Source organism: Lynx canadensis, chromosome X (genome assembly GCF_007474595.2).
Source record: "Lynx canadensis isolate LIC74 chromosome X, mLynCan4.pri.v2, whole genome shotgun sequence".
NCBI classification, from domain to species: Eukaryota; Metazoa; Chordata; class Mammalia; order Carnivora; family Felidae; genus Lynx; species Lynx canadensis.
In genome coordinates, this window is record NC_044321.2 from 84,911,373 (window position 1) to 84,932,744 (window position 21,372).

Sequence of the window (21,372 nt, forward strand, 5' to 3'; positions counted from 1 at the left end):
AGGATATATGGTAACTCATGCTATTTTTGTGACTTTTCTGCAAATCTAAAATGTTTTATTTAAAAAAAAAGGAGCTCATTGTCCAAATTTTTATTACTACTCTGAACACTTTTCTTAGTTTATTACTCATTTATATTTCAGTTTCTATAAATTTTCTGGTTCACTCACATTTTTATTGAATTATTGACTTTTGTACATTAAGAAAATTATATACATTGTATTAAGGAAATTAGCTCTTTGTGCATGACAAATTATTTTCTAGTTTGTCTTTTGATTTTTTTTTTATGGTAGGGTTGTGTGTGTATGTATAGATGTTTTTAACTGGTGATTTCTGCTGACCTGTGTGCAGAAAATAAATAGCAGCTAAGTGGCTTTAAGTCTTCTATGTAATCAAAAGACCACAGAATAGGAACAATACTTTATAAAAATGACTTTAAGAAACTGTTTCTTCTCTCCATTAAAAATTACATTTATTTAAAAATTTACATATGGTAAAATTTATCCTTTCTGGTATATAATTCGAGTTTTGACAAATGCATACACTTAAGTAACTTATAATCAAGATACAGAAACCTTCCATTACTAAAGCAAATTCTTTGTGTTACCATTTTGTAATCAGTCTGCCAGTTTTAACCCCTGACATCCACTGATTTGTTTTCTTTCCTTATAGTTTTGCCTTTTCCAGAATATTATATAAATGGAATCAAACAGTAAGTAGCCTTTTGAGTTTGGCTTCTTTTACTTAGCAAAATGCATTTGAGATTCATCCAAGTTGTTGCATGTATGACAGTTCATCATAGTTTTTATTGCTGAGTAGGATTCCATTGTATGGATATACCACAGTTTGTATATGCACCAGTTGAGGGACATCCTCTATTTTTATTTTCCTCTATTGTTAATGATCTGTAGGTCTAGTAAAGGGCAGAGGTGAGATTTTCCACTCAACAGGAATAAGTTTCTTCTGAAAAGTCCAGCTTAGAATTATGTCCCTGGGTAATATGTGCAAGAGGTTATACCAGGATAACTTACTTCTTCCCCTTAAACTATATTTAAAATTGAAGAGTTAGATTTATATAAAAGGAATAGGAGTTTGTCCTGAGTACAGTTAGATGATATTCTCAGAGCAGGCCTGACAAATATTCTGGAAGCCAAGACATTTGTAGAGTACTAAAAACTTTTTTAATTAAAAAAAATAACTGAAAAAAAGTAAAAATCACCCCAAAATCACACTTTAAAAATTTTGTAAAGCAAAAGTCCCCTTTCAGCCTATCTAATCTCACTTCTAAAAGGTTTACAGTTTGGTATGTATATTTCCCAGCTTTTTCCTAAATTTATTCAGAAATACCTGTATATACATATATCATACATATACAAATGCTTTTGTTTATAAAAATGCATTCACATTATACCATTTCTTGCTTTTTAAATTAGTACAAAATTCTGGACACCAAACAGATCAGAATGTATTCATACATATACCCCATTATTTTAATAGATGTACAGTATTCCACTAAATGAATGTATCATAATTTATTTATTCATTTTCCTATTGATGGACTGTTGGGTTTTATCCAATTTCTTTTTTTTGGTGACTTTGAGATATAATTCACATACATACAATTCATTACTTATAGTATATTCATAGAGTTGTACAATTATTATGACAATCAATTTTAGGACATTTAACCAACTTCTAAAGAAACCTCATACAATTCAGCTATCACCCTTAGCCCTGAGCAACCACTATCCACTTTCTGTCTCTATATATTTACAAATTCCGGACACTTCATATAAATGGAATCATATAATTATACAGTCTTTTGTGACTGGCTTCTTTCATTTAGCATGTTTTCAGGGTTATTCCGTGTTTATAGCATATATTAGAAATGTTCCTCTTATACTTTTTGAAAGAGTATGTAGGAATTTGTATTAATTCTTCAGTGTTTGCTAGAATTTATCTGAGAAGCCATTTGAGCCTGGGGTTTTCCTTGTATTTTTTTAAGTTATTAATTAACCTCTTTACTTGTTACAGACATTTTCAGATTTTGTTTCTGATTGGTTTCAGTAGTTTGTGTTTCTAGGAATTTTTCCATTCCATCTAAGTTATCTAATTTATTGGTATATGATTGTTCATAGTGTTCCTTCATAATACTTTTTATTTCTAGAAGATTGATAGTAATGTTCTCTCCTTCACTTCTGATTCTAGTAATTTGAGTCTTCTTTTTTCCCTGGTCAATCTAGCAAAAATTTTGTCACTTTTGCTGATCTTTTTCTGGAACTAACCATTAGTTTCATTGACTTTCTCTAATGTTTTTCTATTCTCTGTCACTTATTTATCTAATCTTTTTTATTCCTTCCTTTTGCTTGCTCTTAGTTTGCTCCTCTTTTCGCAGTGTCTCAAGGTATAAAATGATATGTTATTGATATGTGATATTTTTTCTTGTTAAATATAGGCATTTGTGTTTATAAATTTCTCTCCAAGCATTGCTTTTGGTGCATCCCACATTTTGGCATGTTGTGTCTTCATTTTCATTCATCTCAAAGGATTTCTTAATTTCTCTTGTGGTTTTTTACCTGACCCATTGGTCATTTAAAAGTGTGTCTACTTCATATTTCCAAGTTCCCCAACTTTCTGTTATTGGTTTCTAACTCAATTCCATGTAGTCAGAAGACATACTTTGCATGATTTCAGTCTGCTTAAATTTACTGAGGTTTGTTTTATGGTCTACGATATGATCTATCCTGAAGATATTTCATATGCCCTTGAGAAGAATGTGCATTCTGTTCTTGCTGGGTAGTGTTTTATAGATCACTTTAAAGTCTAGTTCATTATGGCGTTGTTCGAGTCTTCTATTTCCCTGCTTATTATCTAATTGTTCTATTATTCAAAATGGGGTACTAAATACCCCAATTCTTACTGTACACTTGTGTATTTCTCCCTTCATTTAGTTCAGTTTTTGATTCATGTATTTTGGTGCTCCATTATTAGGTGCATATATAATTTTGCTCTTCCTGATGGGTCTACTCTTTTATCACTACAAGATGTCACTCTTTGTGTCTAATGACATTTTTTGTTTTAAAGTCTATTTTATCTGGTATTAGTATAGCCACTCCAGCTTTCTTATAGTTGCATTTACCTGATAATTCTGTTTAACCTTCAATCTATTTGTATCTCCAAAGTGTAACCCCAACAAATAGCATAGAGGTGAATCTTGTGTGTTTTTCCCAGTCTGACAATCTCTGCCTTTAATTGGATTGTTTAATCCATTCATATTTATTGCTATTATTAATATAGGTGGACTTAAGATTGCCATTTTACTGTTTGCTTTTTATACGTCTCTGAGGTTTGTCTTTGTTTCTCTATTTATCCTTTGGCATTCAATATTTTCTAATTTAAGTTTCTTTAATAGTATTTTCAGTTATTTACACAGTGGTTGCTCTAGGGCTTACCATACAAATCTTAACTCAGTTGGCTTCAGATATATACAAACTAAATTCCAATGAGATATAAACACCTTATTCCTACATGAATCTATTCCTTTCCCCATTTTTTTATGGTATTATTGTTATACATATTATTTCTACATGTTATAAATCCAACAATACACTGTTATAATTATTATTTGATGAAATTTTATGTCTTTTAAAGAAGCTCAGAGAAGGAAGAAGAGAAAATATATATTTGTCATTTTTTTATATTAACTTTCTTATTTCCTATTTCTTTTCTTCACTTGTTCCTGTAGATTGGCGTGACCATCTGGAGTCATTTCTATAGTCCAATACAGTTTTGCTTCCACCCTATGTTCTGTTATTGGCAAATATATTGCATTTTTATATGTTATAAACCCAATAATGCAACTATATACATATTGCTTTATACAACTGTTTTAAAAATCAATTAAGAGAAGGAAAAATGCATTTAGACTGTCCTTCCTAATTATGTAATTACCTTTACCCATGCTATTTTTCTATATGTACAGATTTAAATTATTATCCAAAGTCACTGCTTTCTGCCTGAAGAACTTCCTTTACTATTTCCTATAAGTCAGGTCTGCCAACAACAACAGTTTTTGATGATGTGGGAAGGCTTATATTTTATCTTCATTTTCAAAAACAGCTTTATTGGATATAGGATTCTATATCGGCAGGTGTTTTCTTTGAGCACTTTGAATACGTTATCCCATTGCCATCTCCATTGTTTTTGATGAGAAGTTAGCAGTTAATCTGATTGGGGTTCTCTTGTAAGTGATGCTTCATTTTTCTCATGTTACTTTCAAGAGTTTCTCTTTGTCTTTGAGCTTTAGCACTTTTGTTATGATGGGTCTATGGATTTCTTCTTTATCCTACATGGGGTTTGTTGAAATTCTTGGATGTATAGGTGATGCTTCTCATCAAATTTGAGACATTTACAGCCATTATTTATTGGAATATGTTTTCTGCTTCTTTCTTCCTCTTCTCTTTTTCTTGTCCTCTTGTTAAAAGTATGTTGGGGTGCTTAATGGTCTTACTCTCTGTTAAATTTTCTTCAGTTTTTTTCTTCCTGTTCTTCAGCTAAAATAATATCATCTCATTTAATCCTTACAACCCAGTGAGGTAAGTAGTATTATTATCCTCATTTTATAGATGAGAAAACTGAGGCTCAGATTAAGTGACTTGCCAAGGTCACGAAATGGTAAGTGTGGCTGTGAAGTTCAAACACAAGTCCAATTCCAAAGTTTGTACTACTTCCTCTATATCATATATTCTTTCTATTCTCCAGCAACTACAAATAACTGAGGGATTTAGGAATGACTGACTCTCTTCTGGAGAACACTTTCTTCCCACCCTCCTTTAGTACTGTTTGCTAGTATGTTCCTCTTCTAAAATTCATACACCTAATACATAACATACATTAGATATTGATTCAATGTTTATTGCTTTGAATTCAATGATTGCTCAATGGTAGCTAGCTTAATGACTATGAGAACATTAATATTTTGATCTAAATGCTTTCATTAGAAAAATATATAGCTTTTTGAAGACACTGATAACTTCATGGGGAAGCCTTCGTTAAATGTATGGACTAACTTATGAAACAACGTATTGTCACTGCTGACAGTTCTTACTCAACAGCACTTGTTGATGTTTATGCCTGGGGTCTTGGTCATTTATTTACTGGTGGATATAAAGAAGGATAAATGAGCTCTAGTAAATAAATATTTCAACATGTAATTAGTTTTTTAGTTCTGCATATAGGAGGCAACCTTGGAAAGAATGTTATATTTAGGGACAAATATTTAAGACCCCAGATGAATTATAAAGATTTTTTAACCTTGGAAATAATCTTTTGTAATTTATCCTGAGAAAATGATACTCTTTGTACCCTACACTTCATACTTCCCATATGTCTGTCCTATATAGTCTTTGATTATAAAAAATGTTTCCTACCAATTTGTTCTGAAACAGAGGGGGATTATCTTAGATTTTTCTCTCCCTCAGTTAGTTTCTCTTCTTCAAATCCAAGCAAATTGCTATCTATACACAAATCCCAGATCCAAGATTCTGATGCAAGAAAGACCTCCTGGGACTCACCATCTATATATCTTTTAGCTACCACTGATTTCTGTAGTGTTATCTGTAGCAGATGATATGAGAGAAGCAGCCTGGAGATCTGACCGTTGTTTTTTGTTCTTTCCAAATTCTATCACCAATATTTTCCCACGTAGTTTATATCCATTTACTAGATGCAATGCTTGCTGTGCTAGCTCCTTATCTAAAAGAGAAAGAAAAAAGCATCAATTTACATAGGGCTTAGTAATTCAATTCTATTTCAAGTCTAGTTTATGTTGTTTTGCCTTGGAGTTAAATATAGGCTACAAGCCTATATAGTTCTTAATTTTATTATCTTTTCCATAATCTCAAATTTGTATAACTCAGCAAGATTAAACTAATGGCTAAGAATGACAATAAAAACTTAAAATGATGTTTGAATGTCTCCTAACACAAAGATAAAGGTAAAGAAACAAGAATATAGACAGTGTGACAAAGCTATAACCAATAATCTATAAACCTCTTAGAAAACAGATTATAGGTATTATGATAATGAAACCATTTTCAAAATGGACGACACAAATAAAAGATGTTACCATGGTACTGAGAACATTTTGCTTTTTTCTTTTGATGGGAGAGTGGGAGCCCTCATTGGAATAAATAAGTTTAAGAAATCTTATAGGCATATGGATACTTGAGGTGTGAGTATACAGTGTATAGCAAGGATAGCAGGAGTTTTCAACTTTCAACTGTTTTTAACAGTCTCAGAGCCTGTATGTAGAAAATTTAGAAGTGGAATTATTGCCCAGAGTCTGTGAAATCATAAGTAGACAAGCAATGTCTTTAGACTAAACCAATTTATGTCTCACATATGTATATACTACAAATTTTCAAATGTTATACTGCTGTTATAAAACAGATATACACCTTAAAGTACTGAGTTTATAAAATATTTTTATTATATATTTTTCAATTAATGGATTATATTAGCTTGGGGTCAATGAAAAATATTTTAAGTTTAAAAGGGGTCCTCCCACAAAAGGACTGAAAACCGCTAGTGTAGAGGATCCACAAACCTTAACAAGATAGGAAAAATAGTTTAATCTAAAGAAGTTAATTCTAAAGAAGCAGAGGGGAGTTTGGTATGGCTTATGTGTAAAAGCACTTGCCTATACTTAGATTACTAGGCTGTTTATAAGTAATGGTAGTTAGGGATAATGAAAGGTAGAGCTCCTACCCAGCTTCCACCAGAAAAGACAGTCTGGTCTGCTATAGAAAATGAAATTCCTGGGGCGCCTGGGTGGCGCAGTCGGTTAAGCGTCCGACTTCAGCCAGGTCACGATCTCGCACTCCGTGAGTTCGAGCCCCGCGTCAGGCTCTGGGCTGATGGCTCAGAGCCTGGAGCCTGTTTCCGATTCTGTGTCTCCCTCTCTCTCTGCCCCTCCCCCGTTCATGCTCTGTCTCTCTCTGTCCCGAAAATAAAAATAAAACGTTGAAAAAAAAATTAAAAAAAAAATACATTTAAAAAAGAAAATGAAATTCCTGTATTATTGTTCTCTTTTAATTATGATACTGAGATCAAGTAGTAAGATGGAAACAATAGTTAAAGGAATTTATCATCACCCCCTAGTTAATTATGAATTACTAGTGAATTAGCATGTTAACATATAATCTCTTAGTCCTAAAGGAATAGGGCAGACTAGGGTATTCTAACAGGATACCAATATATTAATAAGTAATATAATCTGAACTAGAAATACCATCATCAGCAAAGGGAAGGTCCATTTTGATAGAGTGAGAAGGGAAGTGCTATGACTGGAGAAACCTGAGGACAATGGGATAAGGCGGTCATGCACTGTCAGTGGAGGAGAGGAAGCATAGGAGGGAGGGTGGAAGAACACTGAAAACATATTTTCCTTACTTCTCTTTCCTTCTTCCCATGTGTTTGTTCAAGCATATGCTTCTCACGTGATATGAAGAAATCAAAGGGCTATATCTAAATTAGAGAGGGTATAAATAGTCTCTAATGAACTGATGCTACAATTAATTATCCAGATAAAGCTACTTACTGGGAAAGGTGATAAAAGCTTGCCCCCTCATTCGTCCAGTCATCATTCGGAATTGAATTGGTGGTCCTTTTTTCTCCTGGAACCGAGCGAACAATGAGACAAGGTCTTTTTCGGTCACCCGAGGGCTAAGGTTCTTCAGGTATAACACCTAATGTAAACCGAGGATCAACAGAAATAGCACATGAGGGAGGTAAGGCAACTATTTCACTGTAGTAAGAATTAGTTTCAGATAAAGATGGCAGATTGAATACATGCATCTAATTTTACTCCCTCCAGAAAACTCTCTAAAACTATAGGGCCTTTTTTTTTTTTTAAACACAAACCCACGAGGTCAGAAAGAACGAGGAAAGGAGGCAATAGCAGCAGTACTCTGGAAGCTGGAAAATAATTAGATAAGTGTACTCAAGAAAGCTGAATCTTAAACCAGAAGTGGGGAAATCCAGGAACTAACCCAAACTACACCTAAGAATCCACAAACAGTTTAGGAACTGAAAGCTTCAGGTACCTCTGAAAATGAAGGTAAAGGGATGAGATTAAGATAAGGTGGGAAGGTTGAAAGTTGCTTAAAAACCAACTAGATCTTGAAAGATCCTCCCCTAAGATTAGCTACTGGAGAAAGGCCAACCCCAATCATGGTGAATACTGGTAGCTCATTTTCTAGATATGGGGAGTGTCAGGCACAGATGAGGGTGTAAATACTATATCTGAACACAAGAAGATTAAGAGAAATAATGCACACTAAATATGATTAGCCCCAAGAGAAAAGATTTAAAAAAATACTGATTTGGGATGGGGAATTTCTCCAACAAATGGACCAGCCAGATGACTTTAAAGTGAAGCTAAAAGTCAGCAAGGGCCACTCAGGTGCTTAGAGCGTCCAATCTGCTTTTTGGCGCCTACTCATATATATATAGGCACAGATTACCCGGATCTGGTATCTACTGTATCTGTGGGAAGCCTCTAATGTGAAAGAGAGAACAGAACAAACAAACAGAAATGAAAGCAAATGAAAAAGAAAACAGACCATGCAAGGAAGAAAACTTCAAAAAAAATCACTAGTACCCTCAGAGAAAGGAGACAATATTCTATTAGGATGGGATGCTATAAACACACACACACACACACACACACACACACACACACATTCAAGAAAACAAGAGCCCTCGAAAGCAAATAAATTTAAGTTCTTATCGGCTTAAAATAGATTGTTATGTTTTAAGGAAACCCCATTGTAACCCTAAAGAAAAGACCTATAAAAGATAAAAGGAAAAAAAGGAAAAATACATTAGTACAAAAAATCAATGAAACAAAAAGGAAGACATCAAGAGAGGAAAAGAGGGACAAAAGAGCTACAAGACAGAAAACAAATAATAAATGATGATAGTAAGTCCTTACCGATAATTACTTTACATGTAAGTATGTTAAACTCCCTAATCAAAGACACAAGAGTGGTTGAATGATTAAAAAAACAAGATCCAAGTATAATCTGTCTACAAGAAACTCACTTTATATTTAAGGGCACATATAAACTAAAAATGAAAGGATAGAGAAAGATATTCTATAAAAATGATAACCAAAGAAAGCAGGGTTGGCCATGCGTATATCAGATGAAATAGACTTTAAGTCAAAATTGTCACAAGAGACAAAAATGGGCATTATATAATGACAAAAGGGTTAATTTACCTAGAAGATATAACTATAAATAAATATGCACCCAACATCAGAGCACCTAAATATATGAAGCAAACAGTGAGAAGTGAAAGGAGAAATACACAGCAATACAATACTAGGAGATTTCAATACCTTACTTCCAACAGCAGAAGGAAAACTAGAAATTTCACAAATATGTGGAAGGAAACTAAATGTCATACTTTTAAGCAACCAATGGGTCAAGGAAGAAATCAGAAGGGAAATTATAAAATATCTTGAGACAAATGAAATCAGAAGATAACAATATTTATGGGATACAGCAAGAGCAGAACTAAGAGGGAATTTCATAGTGATAAATGCCTACATTAAAAAAGAAGATCTCATGGGGCACCTGGGTGGCTCAGTCAGTTAAGCATCAGACTCTTGATTCTGGCTCAGGTCATGATCGCATGGTCGTGAGATTTAGCCCTAGCTCGGGTTCTGTCCTAGCCCTAGCTCGGGTCCTTCTCCCTCTGTCCCTCCCTTGCTCATGCTCACGTGTTCTCTCTCTCTCTCTCTTTCTCTCAAAAACAAAAACAAAAAGTCTTACAGATGCCTGGCTTAGTTGGTGGAATGTGTGACTCTTGATCTCAGGGTCTTGAGTTCAAGCCCCACCTTGGGCAGTTGAGCCCACTTAAAAAATAAAATAAAGGGGTACCTGGGTGGCTCAGTCGGTTAAGTATCTGGCTCTTGATTTCACCTCAGGTCATGATCTCACGGTTGGTGAGTTTGAGCCCCACATCATGCTCTGTGCTGACAGCGTGGAGCCTGCTTGGGGATTCTCTTTCTCCCTCTCTTTCTGCCCCTCCCCTTGCTCGTGTGCTCTCTCAAAATAGACAAATAAACTTTTAAAATATATATATATATTAATAAAATAAAATAAGATTTCAAATAAACAACTTAACTCTACAATTAAGGAACTAGGAAAAGAAGCAAACTAAGTCCAAAGTTAGTAGAAGGAAAGAAATAAAAACTAAAGCAGAAATAAACAAAGGAGATTAGAAAAACTAGAAAAAAATCAACTAAACTAATAGCTGGCTTTTTAAAAAGAGCAACAAAATTGACTGCCTTTGGCTAGGTAGAGGAAAAAGGAGGGAAGACTCAAATAAAATCAGAAAAAAAAAAAGAGGAGATGTTATAACTGATGCCACAGAAAAAGAAAGGATTACAAGAGACTACTATGAACAACTGTATGCCAACAAATTGGATAACGTAGAAAAGGATAAATTCTTAGAAATGTACAACCTACCAAGACTAAATCATGAATAAATAGAAAATCTAACGAGATTTATAACTAGTAATGAGATTGAATCAGTCTTCAAAAACCTCACAGCACAGAAAAGCCCAGGACCAGATGGTTTCATGGGTGAATTCTACCAAACACTTAAAGAAGAATTAATATCAATCCTTCTAAATGTTTACACTAACAATGAAAGTATCAATCCTTCTAAATGTTTACACCCTAACAATGAACTGCATGAAAACGAAATAAGAAAAAAGCCAATCCCATTTACAATAGTATCAAAAAGAATAAAATGCTCAGAAATAAACTTAACCATGGAGCTTAAAGACTTGTACACAGAAAACTACATAACATTGATGAAAGAAATTGAAAAAGACACAAATAAATGGAAAGCTATCCCATATTCATTGACTGCAAGTACTATCAAAATGTTCATACTACCCAAAGTGATTTACTGATTCAATATAATCCTTATCAAAATCCCAATGTCAATTTTTATGGAAATAAAAAAATCCTCAAATGCATATGGAATCATAACAGATCCCAAGTAGACAAAATAATCTTGAGGAAGAAGAACAAAGCAGGAGGCATCATATTTCCTAATTTCAAGCTACAGTAATCAAAACAGCATGGTACTGGCATAAGAAACAAACATATTGACCAATAAAACAGAATAGGGAGCCCAGAAATAAACCACATATTTATGGTACACTGACCTTTGACAAGGGGGCCAAGAATACACAATGGTAAAAAGATAGTCTCATAATAAATGGTGTTGAGAAAACTGGATACCCACAGCAAAAGAATTAAAGTAGATGCTTAACTCACACCACACATAAAAATCAACCCAAAATGGATTCAATATTTTAAAATAAGACCTGAAACTCCAAAAACTCCTAGAAGAAAAATTAGGGAAAAAATCTTCTGGACAATGATGTTGGCAATGACTTCCTGGATATGACATCAAAGCACAAGCAACAACAAAAGCAAAAACGAACAAGTATGATTAGAACTAAAAACCTGTACAGCCAAAAAAAATCAGCAAAATGAAAAAGCAAGGCACAGGAGAAAATATTTGCAGATCATATATCTGATATCTGATAAAGGATTAATATCTAAAACATATAAGGGACTCCTGAAATGCAATAGCAAAACAAAACAAAACAAAAAACCCCAAATAACCCAATTTTAAAAATGGGCAAAAGACCTGAATAGTCATTTCTTCAAAAATGACATACAAATGGCCAACAGGTATATAAAAAGATGCTCAATATTACTAACTATCAGGAAAATGCAAATCAAAACCTCAATGAAATACTACTTCACATCTGTTAGGATGGCTATTAATAACAACAACAACAAAAAGTAAGTGTTGGTGAGGATATGGAGAAATTCTAAGCCTTGTATGCTATTGGTGGGAATGTAAATCATTATAACCACTATGGAAAACAGTACGGAGGTTCCTCAAAAAATTAAAAGTAGAACTAACATACAATCCTGCAATCCCACCCATGGGTATATACCCAAAAGAACTGGAATTGGGATCTGGAAGAACTATCTGCATTCCCTTGTGCAGTGCAGCATTATTTACAATAGCAAAGACATGGAAACAACCTAAATGTCCACTGACAGATGAATGGATAAAGAAAATGTGTATAAATACAATGGAATATTATTTGGCCTTTTAAAAAAAGAAAATCTTTTCATTTGCTACAAGATAAACTTGGAAGACACTATTCCAAGGGAAATAAACAAAACACAGAAGAAATACTACATGATCCCATTTATATCAGGCATCCAACACAGCCAAACTCATAAAAGCAGAGTAGAATCATGTTTACTGTGAGGCTGGGAGGAGGGCTAACTGGGGAGATGTTCATCAAAGATGTTCATGCAAGATGAATAAATCCTATAGATCTACTGTACAGCATGGTGCATATAGTTATCAATACTGTATCAGATACTTAAAATTTATTAAGAGGGTAGATCTTATGTTAAATGTTATGATAAAACAAAGGAGGAGGAAGGAAATTTCTAGAGGTGATGGTTAAGTTTAGGGCATTGTATATGGTGATAGTTTCATGGTGTACATTTATTTTCAAACTCATCAAGATTCATACATTAAATATGTACAGCTTTACTGGATGTTGTAAGTGATGAATCACTAAATTTTACTCCTGAAAACAGTATTACACTATATTTTAACTAGAAAGTAAATAAAAAATTGACAAAAAAATGCAAAATAAATATGTACAGCTTTTTCAAATGTCAATCATTCTTCAATTAAAAAAAGACAGCCAAGGAAATGAAGGACTAGTACACTGAAGACCACAAAACATTGCTAAAAAAAATTAAAGAAGACACAAATGCAAAAATGTCCCATGTTCATGGACTGGAAAACAATATTGTTAAAATTTACACACTACCTAGTGATCTACAGATTTAATGCAATTCCTATCAAAATCCCAATAGTTTTTATAGGAATAGAAAAAAACAATCCTAAAATTCATATGGAACCACAAGAGACCCCAAATAGCCAAAGCAATCGTGAAAAATAAGAACCAAACTGGAGGCCTCTCACTTAATTTTGAAACATATTACAAATCTACAGTAATCAAAAGAGCAAACTAGCATAAAGACAGTTATATAGACCAATGGAAGAGAATAGAACCCAGAAATAAACTCACACATATACAGTCAACTGATCAACATAGGGGCAAGAATACATAATTTGGAAAAGATAGTTCCTTCAACAAATGGTGCTGGGAAAAGTTGGTATCCACATGCAAAATAACAAAACTGGACTCTTATTTTATACCACACACAAAAGTCAACTCAACTGAATTCAGTCAAAATCCAGTCAACTGAATATTACATGAGAAGCACAGGCAGCAAAAGCAAAAATAAAGTGGGACTACATCGACTGAAATACTTCTGTACAGCAAAGGAAACAATCAGCAAAGTGAAAAGGCAACCAACAGAATGGAAGAATATATTTATAAACCAAATATCTTATTAGAAGTTAATATCTAAAATATATAAGGAACTCTTACAACTCAACAGCAAAAAGACAGATAACCCAATTAAAAAAAAAAAAAACACGCAAGGGGCACCTGGGTGGCTCAGTCAGTTGAGCAACCGCCTCCTGCTTTCAGGTCAGGTCATGATCTCACAGGTTCATGAGATTGAGCCCCACATTGCAATCTGGGCTGACAGCATGAAGCCTGCTTGGGATTCTCTTTCTCCCTCTCCCTCTGCCCCTCTGCTGCTCACTCTATCGCTCTCAAAAATAAATAAACATTAAAGAATAAAAAATTTTAAAAATGGGCAAAAGACCTAAATAGACATTTCTTCAAAGAACACATACAGGAAATAATTTGGCAAGGATGTACACAAATTGGAATTCCTGTACACTATTGGCAGAATGTAAAATGGTGCAGCCACTATGAACAGTATGGAGGTGCTACAAAAAATTAAAAATAGAACTACCATATGGTCCAGAAATCCCACTTCCAGATACTTATCCAAAAGAATTAAAATCAGAATATCAAAGAGATATCTGAACACATATGAAAACACTGTTCACAATAGCCAAGAGGTGGCAATATCCATCATGGATGAATGGATAAAGAAGATGTGGTATACACATACAATGGAATACCATTCATCCAGAAAAAGGAAGAAAATCTGGTCATATGCTACAACATGGATGAATCTTGAGTGCATTATGCTAAATGCAATAAGCCAGTCACAGAAGGACAAATACTACATGATTTCACTTATATGTGGTTATCTATAGTAGTCAAACTCATTGAAGCAAAAGTAGAATGGTGGCTGTCAGGGGCTGAAGGGAGAGGGAAATGGGGAGTTGCTATTCAGTACTTATGAAGTTCAGTCATGCAGGATGAAAAGTTCTAGAGATGTGCTGGACAACATTGTGCCTATAGTTAACAACACTGTAACGTATACTTAAAATATTGTTAAGAGGGTAGATCTCAAGTTACATTATTGTTAACGGGGTAGATCTCAAGTTACATGTGTTTTACTACAATAAGAAAAGATGGAAGAAAAAAAATCTCTATATGTTAGTTAGAATAAACTATAACCTTTACAGTTTAATGGAACTTGAGAAGAATTCAGAGAAAAGCGGCATAAGCAAAGAGCTAGAAAATAGAGCCCACTTAAATGAGTTAACCACTAAAACACAAATAAATATATTAAACGTTATATAATAAGAGTCTGTGTCTCAAAGACTTTAAAAGCTGGATATTGCATATTTAGATTTAACTACACTTGTATCATAAAGGCAAAGGCACAGATTGACTGACTTGTGATTCACTTAAGTAATTTCAGGTGATCTAGAGTTTTGGCTCTGAAATACTTATCATAAAAGCATCATCAAATTAAATAACCATAGAAAGGAGTATGTGAAACATACTGCAAGTTTCTCACCAAGTAGGAAAGATCCATACTAAGATGGCTCCCTTTGATATGAACATTTTTTAAAAATCAAGATGACTTCTGGTAGACGTGGCTTGGTCACTTCTTGCTTGGATGCATCTTCTCTGCTCCAAACACACACACACACACACACACACACACACACACACACACACACACAGATATGTATGAACATATCACCAACATACATATATATTCACACACACAGGTATGTATGTATGTACGTATCACCAACATACATATATATTCACACACACACAAACGCGCGCGCGCACACACACACACACACACACACACACACAAAGAAAGATACAGCTAGGCTCAAAAACAAGATTACCATTTCTGTGAAACAGAAAAACAGATACTCAAGTGATAGTACAGGATGAAACTTCCTGGCATCCCTCTGCAATATACAGTTCTGTTTTGCATGTTTTGAACTTTACATAAATAGTATAAAACTGTATGCATTTTTATGCAGGTATCTGTTTTAAATTTTTAAAAAGTAGATTATTTTTTAGAACAGTTTTAGATTTACAGAAAAACTGAGAAGGTAGTACAAAGAGTTCCCACATACCCCACACCCAGTCTCCCCTATAATTAACATCTTACATTGCTATGGTGCATTTGTTAAAATGAATGAATGAATATTGATACCTTATTATTAACCAAAGGCCATAGTTTATTTAGATTTCCTTAGTTTTTCCCTAATATCCTTTTCTTGTTTCAGGATTCCATCCAGGTTACCACAGTACATTTAGTTTTCATGTGTCTTTAGGCTCCTCTTGGTTGTGGCAGTTTCTCAGACTTCTTGTTTTTAATGATCTTGACAGTTTTGAGGAATCCTGGTCAGGTATTTTGTAGGATGGCCCACTACTAGATTTTTTTTTTTTTTTGGTGTTTTTCTCATGTTAGATTGGGGTTATGGATTATGAGAAGGAAGACCAGAGAGGAAAGTTCAATTTTGAACATATCACATCAAGTATGCATACTATCATCGTGATTAATGACTGTTGATGTTGGCCTTGAACAACTGGCTGAGACAGTGTTTGTTAGGTTTCTACGCTGCAATATTAGTCTTTTTTTCTTGCCTTTCCATACTGTACTCTTCGGAAATAAGTCACTCAATACCTCAAAACTAAGAAGTGGAAAGTTATGCTCCCCCAGTTTGAGATGGAGCATCTATGTAAATTATTTAAAATTCTTCTGTGTGGGATATTTATCTTATCTCCCCCAGTTATTTGATTTACTCAATCATTTTATTATCAGTATGCAGTCATAGCTATTTATCCTATACTTTAGGTTATAATCCAATATTAATTCACCTAGTTTGTTGCACAAGTTGTTCCAGCTTTGGTCACTGGAAACTCTTTCAGTTGGCTCTTGTGCTCCTTTGGCATATTCCCAACACTGTTTTTATGTTGTTGTTTTCAGCACTTTCTTACTTTCTGTCACTACAAAATGTTCAAGGCTCATCTTGTACATTTCCTGCCCCACTACTAGAATTAGTCATATCTCTAAGGAGTCCTGGTTCCTTTTACAAGAGAATGGTATTACAAACTAAGATTTGGGTACTGAACATGCTTGTTGCCAATGGAGTATCACTTCATTTAGACCCTCTCAGCTGACAGAGAAAAAATTATGCTTATACTAACCTGTGTATATATACATATCTATAAATATTTTATATATAATCATCTATATCTATACTAAGCTAAACATGATTTCATGCTGCTGTCTCCAACTCTAAACCATTATATGGATCATTCTAGCTTCTTTTCTTTGCTTGTTTGTGAATTCTACCAGTGAGAAACCTGGCTCCCACCACCTGCCATCCATTTACTTAATTGCTCCATTTCATTATACATGTGTATCAGTATCAGGATTGTTAACCAGTACCCTCATGAGACACAACCTTATTAACTAGGGTACAGTGATTATGTGCAACCTTATTAACTAGGGTACAGTGACTTCTGTTTTTAGTCTTCTAGACTCCACATATTTCCAAAGATACTTAAGTCAGCATCTTTCACCCACATACCTTCATTGAGGTTGCTTCATATATCTGTAAGATTGTCTTGTCATAGTCTTCATTCTTTCCCGGGGTTCCCCAACCTCTCAAATGATTTTTTAATATTTGTATACATTAAGGGTCACTCTTCATGCTGTACAGTTTTATGGGCTTTGACAAATGCATATCTTGCATCCACCATTACATTATCTTATAGAATAACTTTACTGCCTTAAAAATGCTGTGCTTCCCCTATTTCTCTCTTCTCCAACCCCCTGAACTCCTGGCAACCATTGGTCATTTACTATCTCTACATTTTTGTGTTTTCTGTAATGTCACATAATTGGAATCATACAGTATATAGTCTTTTAATACTGGCTTTCACTTATTAATATATTTATAGTTCCTCTGTGCCTTTCTGTGGCTTGTCAGCTCTCTTTATTGACGAATTATATCCCACTGTATAGATGCAGCACAGGTGAATGTATCCATTCATCTACTGAAGGACATTCTAATTGCTTCCAGTTTTTGGCAATTATGAGTAAAACTGATAAACATTCACATGCTGGTTTTTGTATAAATATAGGTTTTCAAATCAATTGGGTAAATAACAGCGTAATTACTGGATTATACAGTAAAACAATGTTTAGCTTTGTGAGACTGCTGAACTGACTTCAAAGAAGTCGTAACATTTTCTATTCTCACCAGCAATGAGTAGGAGTTCCTGTTGCTCATCATCCTCAATAGCATTTAGTATTGTCAGTTTTATTGTGAATTTTAGCCATTCTAATAGGTGTGTAATGGCATCTCACTGTTGTTTTATTTTGCAATCCCCTGATGACAGCGATGATGAGCTGCTTTTCATATGCTAATTTGACATGTATATAACTTCTTTGGTGAGGTGACTGTTCTTACATTTTGCCCATTTTTTAATCGGGTTGTTTGTTTCACTACTGTTGAGTTCCATGTCTTTGTGAAAAAGACAGTGTCTCAAGGACATGTCTTTGTATTTTGGATGAAAGTCCTTTATTAGAAATGTTTTACAAATATTTTCTTCTAGTCTGTGGCTTGGCTTTTGATTTTCTTAAAAGTGTCTTTCACAAAACAGAAGTTTATAAATTTAATAAAGTCTGATTTATCAATTTTTTTCTTTCACAAATTATGCTTTTGGTGTTGTGTCTATAGATGCATCACCAAACACAAGGTCATTTAGATTTTCTATTTTCTTCTATAAGTGTTATAGTACTGTGCTTTACATTTAGATCTATGACCTATTTTGAGGTCATTTTTTGAGACCTCATTTTTGAGATCTCATTTTGAGATCTGTGTTTAGATTCCTATTTTGCATGTAGATAACCAGTTTGTTGTTTTAGCATAATTTGTTGAAAAGACTACCGTTTCTTCATTGAACTGCCTTTGCTCCCTTGTCAAAGATTAGTTCATTATATTTGTGTGAGTCTATTTCTGGAGTCCCTATTCTGCTCAATTGATCTATGTCTTTTTTTCACCAACACCACCCTTTTTGATTATAGTAAATCTCAAACATGGATAGTATTAGTCCTCCAACTTTGCTCTTCTTCAGTATTATGTTGGATATTCTGGGTCTTTTGTCTTTCCACATAAACTTATAATCAGTTGGTCTATATCTACAAAATAGCTTGCCAGGATTTTGTTGGGATTGTGTGGAATCTACATATCAATTTGGGTACAACTGACTTCTTAACAGTGTTAAGTCTTGCAATCCATGAACATAAATATCTCTGCATTTATCATCTTCTTTAATTTTTCATCAGAGTTTTTATAGTTTTCTGTACATAGATCCTGTACATATTTTGTTAGATTTATACGTAAGTATTTTACTTTTTGTGGTGCTTTTGTAAACAGCATTGAGTTTTAAATTTAAATTTCAATTGTTCATTTCTCGGTGTACAGAAAAGCAATTGGCTTTTGCATATAAACCTTGTATCCTCCAACCTTGCTATATTGCATTTATTAGTTCCCATAGTTCTTTCACATTGTTGTTATTGATTCTTCGGAATTTTCTACATAGACATACATGTCATCTGTGAAAAAAGACAATTTTTTTTTCTTCTCAATCTGTGTGCTGTTTCTTTTCTTATTGCACTAGTTAGCATTTCTAGTACAATACTGAAAAGAAGCAGGGAGAGGGTACATCTTTGTCTTATTCCTGATCAAAGGGGAAAGCACCCAGTTCCCCACCATTAAGTATGTTAGCTGTAGGGTTTTGTAGATATTCTTAAGGAGGTTGAGGGTGTTTCTTTCTATTCCTAGTTTGCTGAGAGTTTTTGTCATGAATGAGTTTTCATTTTGTTAAATGCCTTTTCTACATCAATTGAAATAATTATATAATTTTTCTTTAGTTTGTTGATGTGGTAGATTATATTAATTGATTTTCAAATGTTGAATCAGCCATAGACACCTCGAATAAATCTTGCTTGATCATGAAATATAATTATTTTTATACCTGTTGGATTTCATTTCCAAATATTTTAATTTTTCAATCAAACTATTTTTATTTTCCTAAAATTTAAGATTTTTCTCTGTGCTCTGAGAGATATTGATCTGTAGTTTTGCTTTATTTAATGATTTTATCTGGTTTGGGTATTAAGCTAAGGCTGGTTTCATAAAATGAGTTAGAAAGTTTCTATTTTGTGGAAAAGATTATAGAGAATGGGTATCATTTTATATGATTCCATTTTCACCCCTCTTGGCATATCAATTATATTTCATTTTATAATTTTTTAGTGGTTGCCTAAGAGTTTACAATACTCATTTATGACTAATCTAAGCCCACTCTCAAATAACATCATACCACTTCACAGGTAGTGCAGGTAACTTATAATAGTTATATACACCAAATACTAATTCTTCCCTCCTATTCCTTATAACATTCCTGCCTTATAACATTCATTTATCAATATGCTATAATTACCTAACACATTACTTTGAATAGTTATCTTTTAGATCACTTAAAAATAAGAAAATAAAAGATTTCATTTTACCTTCACGTATTCCTTCTCCTATGCTCTTCTTTTCTTTATAGAGATCTGATTTTCTGGCCTATATCATTTTCCTTCTCTCTGGAAAAACTTACATTTTTTTTTTCTCACAAGACAGATTTACTGCTGACAAATTCCCTCAGTTTTTGTTTGTCTGAGAAAGTATTTTTTGGTTAACTTTAGAAGGATTGTTTTGCTGTATACAGATTTCTAGATGGGTGTTTTTTTCCTTCAATACTTTAAATATTTCACTTTTCTCTTCTTGCGTGTCTGATTTCTGATGAGAGATCCAATGTAATTCTTATTGTTCCTCTATAGGTAAAGTGTTTCCTCTGGGTGTTTTCAAGATTTTCTCTTTGGATCAGTATTCTGTGTTTGAACATGATACACTTAGTCTGGGGTTATTTATCCTGATTGATATTGTCTTCCCAGATCCTGAATCTGTGGTCCCGTGTCTACCATTAATTTTGTAAACTTCTCAGCCATTCCTACTTCAGCTATCTCTTCTGCTCCTTTTCTTTATTCTCCTTCTGGTATTCCAATCACATGTATGTTATACCTTTTGAAATTGTCCATAGCTCTTGGATATTATTTTCAATTTTTTTACAGTTCTTTTTCTCTTTGCATTTCAGTTTGGAAGGTTTTTATTGACATGTCTTCAAGCATATGGATTCTTTCCTTGGCCACTTCCAGTCCACTGATGAATCTATCAAAAGCATTTCTTTTTAGTGTTTCTGATTTCTTGCATCTCCTTCTGATTCTGAGTTTCTATCTGCTTACACTACCCATCTGTTCTTGCATATTGTTTATTTTCTCTAATAGATTCTTTAGCATATTAATCATAGTTATTTTAAATTTAAGTTAAATTTAGGGGCACCTGGGTGGCTCAGTCGGTTGAGCGTCCGACTTCGGCTCAGGTCACGATCTCACGGTTCGTGAGTTCGAGCCCCGCGTCAGGCTCTGGGCTGATGGCTCGGAGCCTGGAGCCTGCTTCCGATTCTGTGTCTCCCTCTCTCTCTGCCCCTCCCCCATTCATGCTCTGTCTCTCTCTGTCTCAAAAATAAAAATAAACATTAAAAAAAATTTAAATTTAAGTTAAATTTAAATATTATCATATAATTCTAAAACTTGCATATCTGAGTTTGGTTCTGATGTTTGCTTGGTCTCTTCAGACTGGCTTTTCTTTTAGCATGCCTTGCCATTTTTTTTGTTGAAAACTGGACATGATGTCTAAGTTAAGAGGAGTTAAGGTAAACAGGCCATTAGTACAGGTTTTATGTTAATCTGGCAAGGAGTTGATGGTGTTTAGTGTTTACTCTAGCTGTAGGTGTCAGAGGTTTCAATTTCCCCTAA

At 33.8% G+C, this 21,372-nt stretch overlaps 1 protein-coding gene across 5 annotated transcripts in view; it reads right to left on the reverse strand.

Annotated features, from left to right (window-relative positions):
* Window positions 1-3,726: 3,726 nt before the first annotated feature.
* The window catches only part of RBM41 (RNA binding motif protein 41), a 60,755-nt gene continuing 43,109 nt past the window's right edge, over window positions 3,727-21,372 (reverse strand). For 2 of the 5 annotated variants that reach the window (XM_032592100.1, XM_030305295.2), the window contains exons 6-7: window positions 7,599-7,746; window positions 3,727-5,752 (exon numbers count right to left, since the gene is read on the reverse strand). In XM_032592100.1, the coding sequence (XP_032447991.1) occupies window positions 5,586-5,752; window positions 7,599-7,746 (315 nt within the window). In that variant the 3' untranslated portion in view covers window positions 3,727-5,585. The remainder of the gene's footprint in view (window positions 5,753-7,598; window positions 7,747-21,372) is intronic. The other 3 variants (XM_032592099.1, XM_032592101.1, XM_032592098.1) reach the window with 2 other exon arrangements.